Genomic DNA, 8,941 nt, shown 5'->3' with positions numbered 1-8,941 from the left:
CTGGGTGCGGGGGCGCAGTCCTGCAGGCGGTGACTGCTGTCGATGACAGGTGAGGCGGGCTGAGGCGGGCTGGGCGACAGGGCAGGCGTCGCGCGCCGGAATCTTAGACTTTCCTTGCGCAGACGCGGATGCGCACTGGACAGCCAATTATATTGCAAGGAAGGCCCGCGGAACCTGACGCCGCAGGTTAAGCTCCGCCCCCTCGAGGCTCCGCCCAGGAGGTGGGGTATCCGGCCGCCCAATGGCAGCTGCTGTGGCTGGTAGGTTCTTGCGGGGAAGTCCTTTACGGGCCTCTAGGGGGCAGACCAAGTGTGCCGCGTTGGTCTTGCTTCCCGCTTCCCGGGTCAAGTTGACCTCGGATGTAAAGCTGAAGACCAATGAAGGTTCACCCCTCTCAGCGCCACGCCAAAGCAGGACCCTGAGATTTAAGCCCCTCCCACAAGCCCCGCCCCGAAGTTCCCGGTGCTCTATTCTTGGTCCAGCAGTGTTGGGTGTTTGCGGTGTCACTCTGCACCTCTTCCCGTAAATGTGATATTTGATGTCTACGTCCTTTGTAGGGTGTCGGAAGGGGATAAAACTTACGTCACGTGTGACGAGAGGCGTCCCTGCATGGTCTGTTTATCTAAGTAGTCAGTGTACCATGCTAATTATTATGCTGCCATCAGCCAATATAGGCGAAAACAACCAACATCGACTTTGGAACTGTTTCACTATTATTGTTGTTGTTTTCCCTATTGTTAGACAGGATTGTGCATGCGTGAGAGAGGAAAGAGCCAAAGAGAGCGACAGAGACAGAGACAGAGAGAGACCCTTCATGGGACGTGGTCACGCAGCAATTTTTTTCTCCTCCATTTCTCCACCCTAAAAGGATTTTGCTTTGGCAGGCACATGTGTCAGGGGTGCTTTTCAAGTAGCAGGCGGGGTTTCAGCCTGGTTGTCTATGAGGGATCTGGCACTGGCCTGTCCTGGAATTGGTAATATTTTCAGATAGCTTTGGAGGAAATCAAAACTTTTTCTCTCATCCTTGTCCCTTAACCACAAGTTTCCTTATCCTGGAAGTAATCATTATTTATTGTTTATCATTCCATAATATTTTGTGCATTTAAGAGCAAATCTCATGCATATTATTAATTTTCCTTGCTTTTAAAAAATGTACTTTTTTTAGGGCCGCATAGCATTCCTTTGTATAGATTTTTAAATTTAAATCAGACCTCTCGATGGACATGTAAGCGGGTAGTTTGTGAATTGGCGATATTGGCATCGCCTTGGAGATTCGTGGAAAATGCAGATTCATCGCATCCCGAGGCCATTACCGGAATTCCTCGGAGAGCTCAAGTCTACCTGGGCTGCCTTAGCACTTTGCAGCGCACAAATGGCCCTCCTTCTCCAGATCAGCCCTTCAGGCTAGATTTCCGGTTTTTGTCTGCCCTGCGGAAGGCAAGGGGAGCGATGCAGCCCGAGGGCGCTGGCCGGAGGGCTGAGGAACCAGCACCTCTCCTTAGGGTCGCTCCTGACTGTGGTCCCCGCGGGCGCCCCCCTCTATCGAGTGTAGGTGCGGCTGAACCCGCAACGTGTCTCCTAGGTCGGAAGCGCAGGTTGAGCCGGCGACGTCCGGGCGAGGTTGGGTGCGGGTGGAGCTTGCAGGAAATGACCTGCTCCACCCTCCCCAAGTTCTGCCTACGATCCTAGAACGTTCCTCCCGCGGAGAACTGTGGGTGCTCCATTGAGGAGAGGGGACCGGTCTGGTGTGAGGGCAGGCTCAGGGCCAGAGCGCGCGAGCTGGGGGGGTCTTTGCTGTGCCTCCACCTTGAGCGAGGTGCGTTTGCCGCTCCTGCTCGCGGACCTCCGCGCTCGCCTGCGCGCCCATCTGTGTTCTGGGCCTGGTGGTTTCGCCCAGAAGTCTCCCTTTGAGCTCTTCTTCTGGGGGAATGTAAGCCTTTCCAGAATAGAAGCCGTTAGCAGAGGTAGACTAACACCTGTTTCCCTCTTTGCTTCTGCCACTTTCTTTTCTTAAAAAAAGGAAAAAAAAAAGGTTCCATGGGTCAGGCCTACTCGCAGGAGCTCGGTGGGGACGCGAGAAGCAGCCCCGATGGGGCGTGGTCGCGTAGCAATCCTTTCTCCGTTTCTCCATCTTACCGATTTGGGCGCATAGGCGCTTAGTGTGTTATTTAAGCTGCCAGGCCGGGATTCGAACGCCTTGGCCATGAGGAATCTGGCTCCCGTAACCACCAGATGGCCCTGACACTTTCTGATTGGTGATCACTGGCAAATCATTTGCCTCCCTGCTGCCTCCCCGCAAGCCTCAGTTTTCTTACATGTGAACCTCGGAGAATGCCATGTGCTGTGCAGGCCTGTTGTGAGTTAGTGTTTGTATAATGTTTCTGGAACATAAGAAATGCTTAGTAATTAGTAGCTATTTACTGTTGATTATATTTATGATGTATCTTTCCTACCTGACAGTGCCACCTTGTTCCCTAGCGTCATGTAGTAAGCGCTCAGTGACTTAGTTAAAAACTCATCATCATCGTCATTGGGGCCAGCGGGTGGCAAGGTGGTTAAGGTCCTGGAGTTTGCACATGGTCAACCACGGTTCGTGTCCCGGATGGATAGCTTGCTTTCTCTCTCTGTCTTTCTCTGGTAAAGTTCATGTGAAAAAAGTTAAATAATTAAAAATCATCATCATCATCATCATCATCATCATGCTAAACGAGGGTCTGATCTGTTAGCAAATACCCCTACAGGTGTTTTGTGACACCGTGTCTATGTGGTTTAGGAATGACTGTGCTGGCACCCAATCAGGTTTCCTGATCCTGCCTGAATTTACTTTCCTTTTAAGATGGCTCAGTGATTGTTGATTGCATTATCAGGCCCACTCATTGGGCTTCCTTGGTGCCACTTGATATATCCAACCAATCAACATGAAGTGCCTGAAATTTTGAGTATGCAAAATTAGTGGAAATGTCTTCCGGATCTGCCTAGGCTACCACAGTGAACCCAGGAGGGTCCCATTGGGTAAAGAAAGCTCAGAGAACTTGGGTACAAGAAGCTGGATGCAAGGTGGACTTGACTGAATAGGATTCAAGAGTTTTCTCCGCAGCAGAGGTGTGGAACTTGGAATCCTTATTGCTTCATCCCAGGTTCCGAAGTCCAGGCCCAGCACAGGGCTCTTGGCATTGGCCGTAATGAGAGCCATTGTTTTAGCTCCTATAATGCAAAGTAAGTGGCTTTAAATAAATTATTTTACTTATTTGTTTATTTATTATTTTTTCACATGAATTTTGCTAGAGAAAGAGAGGGAGGGAGAGTGAGAAAGCAAGCTGCCAGGTCTGGAATTGAACCATGGTCAGCCATGTGGGAATTCCAGCTCTCTAACCACTATGCCACCTGCTGGTTCCCATAAAAGACTACTTTTATGCATGCAAGTAATCATACCTAAATATATGGAAAAATAATCTGAATAATGTAAAGCAATAGTCTTCTCTAAACTTCCCACCCAACCCACAAAAACGGGGCTGGTTGGTGTGATAAGGTCATTTTCTATGGGTTTACAAATATAAATAGTGGATTTTTAATTTTTGGAGAGGTTTTTGCCATAGGGTGTGTGCACTTGCCAGATAGACAGAGACAGAGAGACAGAAAGTGAGAAATCACCCCCCAGAGGGTAGGGTCACGCTGCAATCCCTTCTCCTCTATTCTCCTCTCAGTATCTTGGGCATGGATGCACATGCGCCCGGTGTTGAGTTTAAGCCACTGGGTCCAGGACACGAACCCTGGTCGGCTACATGGGAGTCCAGCGACATAGCCATTATGCTAATTGCTGGTCCCTAAATAGTGCTTTTTTTGAAAAAAAATTTAGGGAGATTTTTGCTATAGGACCTGTGTGCTTGCCGGAGAGACAGAGACAGAGAGTGGGAAATCACACTCCAGGGGGGATGGCCACATAATCCCTTCGCCTCCATTCTCCTTTTGGGATCTTGGACATACAAACACATGTGCCTGGTATGAGGTTTTTTTTCTTTTTTTGGAGAGGTTTTTGCTATAGGGCGCATGTGCTCACCAGAGAGACAGAGAGGCAGAAAGTGAGAAATCATCTCCCAGGGGGGATGGCCACGCCACAATCCCTTCTCCTCCATTCTCTTTCCGGGATCTTGGGCACGCATGCACACGTGCCCGGCCTGAGTTTTAAGCCACTGGGTCCGAGACGCGAACCATGATTGACTACATGGGAGTCCAGAGACATAGTCATTATGCTAATTGCCGGTCCTGCGCCTGGTGTGAGTTTTAAGCCGCTGAGTTCTGGGTGGTGGACTACGTGGGAGTCCATCGATACAACCATTACACCACCTGCTGGTCCCTTTTTATTTTTATTTATTTATTTATTGGAGAGATTTTTGCTATAGGGCGTGTGCGCTCGCCAGACAGACAAAAAGAGAGACGTAGAGACAGAAAGTGAGAAATCACCCCCCAGGGGGATGGCCACGCTGCAATCCCTTCTCCATTCTCCTCTCGGGATCTTGGGCACACATGCACACACTCCCGGCGTGAATTTTAAGCCATCGGGTCCGGGACTCGAACCGTGGTCGACTACGTGGAAGTCCACTGACATAGCCATTACGCTAACTGCTGGTTCCTGCTTTTTATTTTTAATAAATAAAAAAGACTGTATTTATTTAGAAGCGTTCAGAATGTCAACAAATCAGCTGCACCTTTTTTTTTTTTTCCAATTACGGAGTGGTATTCAGTTAACAGAACAGCAGTTGCTTTTGTTTTCTTCATGAAGTTCTATGGGCATTTTTCCGTAAGGTGATAGAGTTTGCTGCTGTTTGGTATTGTTACCTGCAAAGTACATTATTGCTCCTGTCTTTTATTTAAGATACTTCTTCAGCATTCAATATTGGCTTCCACCAGGGGTCCTCAAAACATTCATAGAAAATGCGTATTATAAAAAGACTGTGCAGGGATTTCAAAAAATCTTTGGCATAAACTACATTAATTCCATTTTTGCTATGAATGTTTTGAAGTCCCTGTGTATGTCTGGTCTAAACATTTTGTTTACATATAAGAAAAGGAAACTTCAAATATGTCTTGTACAGCTACTTATTTGCCTTTTTCTGGAAAAGAATGATGGAAGTGACTCATTCTCTTTATGCGTATCTTACAGTTATTCTGGTTTATTATGCTGTGCCGTCTTTACAAACTTCCTGAGCACGTAACGGGTGGGAGTGAATGTAATTGTCTTACTGATGCTATTAGAGAGATTTGCTGTGATGGTGGCCCATGCAGTCATAAAATCATTAATCCTTTACTATTTTAAGGTGGCAAAAATTGACATTAGTAATTTGGCTTTTGGCCCTTAAAAGTTGAGGCTAAAGCTGTAACCAAATAGCAGACTTTTACCAAATACTAGGACTGAAGTTACATCATAGAACTTTACTGTTACAGTAAAAGTCAGTGATTTCTATATGTTAATTTTATCTTCAGTTTTCCTATGGAATCCTATGAGTTTTTTCCAGTTATTTTCTAGGTTTTTGCAATCATATGGTCTGCAATGGACCTATTTTCCCTCCTTTTGAAATTCTATACCATGGTTTCTTTCTCATGTCTAATTCTGTTGTCTAGTACCTCTAGAACAATGTTAAATAACAGAGGGGAAGTGGCATCTTTTTTTGTTCTAGGCTTTGGTGAAGGTGCTGCTTAGTTTTGCCCGTTAAGCATGGTACTGGCTGTTGCTCAGAAGAATGTCGTTTAAGAAGTATTGATCTTAGGCCAGCAGATGGTGTAATGGTAACATCTCTGGACTCCCACATAGTCGACTGTGGGGCAGCTTACCACTCACCGGGCGCATGTGCATGAGTGCCCAAGATCCCAAGAGGAGAATAGAGGGTAAGGGACTGTGGTGTGGCCATCCCTCTTGGGGGGTATTTTCTCATTTTCCATCTCTCTCTCTCTGTCTTGCCAGTGAGTGCACAGGCCCTGTAGTAAAAATCTCTCTTAAAAGAATAGAGAAGTATTGATCTCTTTGTGTTTTATTGAATTTTAATGTTTTATTTTGAAATAATTCTAAATTTACAGAAATGTTGCAAGAATGATACAAAGAACCGCTGCCATGTATCTTTTATTATTGAAATTTTTTTTTTCTTTCAAGGTTTTTGCCATATGGCGTGTGCACTTGCTGGAGAGAGACAGTGAGAAGGAAAGTGAGAAATCATCCCTGGGAGTTGGGGGTTGGGGATGGCCACACTGCAATCTCTTCTCCATTTTCCTCCTGGGATTTTGGGCACGTGCACACACATGCCTAGTGTGTTTTAAGCTGCCAGGTCTGGGACTTGAACCATGGTTGGCCATGTGGGCGTCTAGCACCTTAGTCACTATGCTACCTGCTGGCCCCAATCCTTTATCAACTTTAAATATTTTGCTGTATTTGCTTTAACATTCTCCTTCTCTGTCTTTCTCTGTCCCTCAGATTCCACATGGTCTCGCTCGCTCTCTGTCTCTATTCTCCCTTGATCATTTGAAAGTAAGTTGTATACATTAGGCCCCTTTACCCCAGATATTTCACTGTATATTCCTAAGAAAAAGTATTCTCAGGACCAGCAGTTAGCGTAATGGCTATGTCACTGGACTCCCACGTAGTTGACCGCAGTTCGAGTCCCGGACCTGGTGGCTTAAACTCATGCCGGGCGCGTGTGTGTGCATGCCTAAGATCCCGAGAGGAGAATGGAGGAGAAGGGATTGCAGCATGGCCATCCCCCCTGGGGTGTGATTTCTCACTTTCTGTCTCTCTATCTCTTTCTGTCTGTCTGGCGAGTGCACGTGCCCTATAGCAAAAATCTCTCCAAAAAAAAAAAAAGAAAAGAAAAAGAATATTCTCTAACATAGCTTTACTACAATTACCAGATTCAAGAAGATGTAACATTGATGCCATACTTTAATTTAGTCCATTTTTCAGTTTTGTTAATTGTACTAATAATGTCCTTAAAATATCTTTATCTCTATCTTCCCCTCCCCCAAGATGCAGATCAGCATTATTATTATTATTTATTTATTTATTTTTTAGAGAGGTTTTTGCTATAGGGCATGTGAGTTCGCCAGAAAGACAGAGAGAGAAAGCGAGAAATCACCCCCTAGGGAGGATAACCACACTGCAATCCCTTCTCCTCCATTCTCCTCTCGGGATCTTGGGCACGCATGCACGCACACCCGGCGTGAGTTTAAGACACCGGGTCTGGGACTCGAACTGCGGTCGACTACATGGGAGTCCAGCGACATAGCTGTTACGCTAACTGCTGGTCCCAGCATTATTTATTACTTTCAAGTGTCATGTCTCTAGTCATCTATTATCTGGAACAGTTTTTTAGACCTTTATTGTCTTTTATGCTATTAATATTTTTTTTAAAATACAGGGGTTTTTAAAAATAGAATATTCCTTAATTTGGAATTCTCTGATGTGTCCTCACGGTAAGATTAAAGTTATGAATTGTTGGTCTGGATACTAATAAGTGATCTTGTGTCCTTTGGAAGCACATCTTTATTTATTCATTCCTTATGCGTGCTGCTAATTTTATTTTTTTTCTATTTAAGAATTAATAGTAAATTTATGGGGTTGTGCAACCATCACCATAATCTAGTTTTAGAATATTCTCATCTCCTCAAAAAGGCTTTCCGCCCATTTCATTTCTGCTGAAATCTCCAGACCTAAGCACTTGCTGAATCCCTCGTATCTGTTTCTATACATTTGCCTTTCTCTAGATATTTCACATACTACCCGAGCATTTGCACCTGGCTTTCAGTGAGTGCACTGTTTCCGAGGATCTTTCATGTTGTAGCAGTTGTTATCTGTGTCGTAGCATGCCGGATCAGTATTTCATTCATTCTTTTTTTTTCTTTTTTTTTTTTTTTTTTAGAGGGTTTTTTTTTGCTATAGGACATGTGCTCTTTCCGGAAAGACAGAGAGAGACAGAAAATAAGAAATCACCCCCCAGGGGGGATGGCCACGCCACAATCCCCTCTCTTCCATTCTCCTCTCAGGATCTTGGGCACACATGCACACACCCCTGGCATGAGTTTAAGCCACCGGGTCTGGGACTCGAACCACGGTTGACTACGTGGGAGTCCAGCAACATAGCCAGTACGTCAACTGCTGGTCCCTTCATTCATTCTTAATTGCTGAGTGGTATCTATTCCATGGATATAAGAGCAGGATCTTCAAAAAGTTCATGGACAATGGGCATTATGAAAAAATTAGGCATGATTTAAACATTTTGGCCTGGAAATAAACTCTTACTTTAATTCCATTTTTCCACGAACCTTTAAAGTTCTCTTGTGCTACAGTTTGTTTTACTATTTTATTTTGAAATTTATTTATTGAAAAAACTGTCCCCCCAATGCATGTTCTTGACACCTTTGTAAAAAATCAACTGACTGTATGTATATATGGGGATTTATTTCTGGTTTCTCTCTTCTGTTCCATTAGTTTGTGTGTCTTTTCTCTCCCCCCCCAGTGTCATGTGCTTTTTTTTATTATACCTTTTATTATACCTCTATAGTATATTTTGAAACCTGGCAGTTCTATTCTTTCTCTTCAGAGTTGCCTTGGCTATTTGAAATCTTTTGTGATTCCATACAAATTTTGTAATTGTTTTTTCTATTTCTGTGAAGAATGTTATTGGTATTTGCATAGGTATCATATTGAACTTTTTAAAAAAATAATTATTTATTTTAATTTTATTTACTCATTCATTTATCTTAATTTGACCAGAGAGAGACAGAGAGAGAGAGAGTGAGAGAAAGCAAGAAAGCAAGCCACCAGGTCCAGGACTTGAGTTGTGGTTAGCCACATGGGAGTGTCCAATGCCTTGACCATCATGCCACCTGCTGGTCCCCAAGTTTTTTTGCTATAAGGTACATGTGGTCACCACAGAGAGAGAGAGAGAGAGAGAGA

At 44.6% G+C, this 8,941-nt stretch overlaps 1 protein-coding gene across 1 annotated transcript in view; it reads right to left on the bottom strand.

Annotated features, from left to right (window-relative positions):
* The window catches only part of LOC102476541 (proline-rich protein 23B), a 2,162-nt gene extending 852 nt beyond the window's left edge, over nt 1-1,310 (bottom strand). Inside the window, exons 1-2 of the mRNA XM_027775571.1 lie at nt 1,212-1,310; nt 175-549 (exon numbers count right to left, since the gene is read on the bottom strand). Of these exons, the coding sequence (XP_027631372.1) occupies nt 175-549; nt 1,212-1,310 (474 nt within the window). The remainder of the gene's footprint in view (nt 1-174; nt 550-1,211) is intronic.
* Nucleotides 1,311-8,941: the final 7,631 nt, after the last annotated feature.

Source organism: Tupaia chinensis, unplaced genomic scaffold (genome assembly GCF_000334495.1).
Source record: "Tupaia chinensis unplaced genomic scaffold, TupChi_1.0 Scaffold000574_1, whole genome shotgun sequence".
Classification (NCBI taxonomy): domain Eukaryota; kingdom Metazoa; phylum Chordata; class Mammalia; order Scandentia; family Tupaiidae; genus Tupaia; species Tupaia belangeri.
The sequence above is the reverse complement of the archived record's forward strand: the minus strand, read 5'-3'. Positions and strand labels throughout refer to the sequence as shown.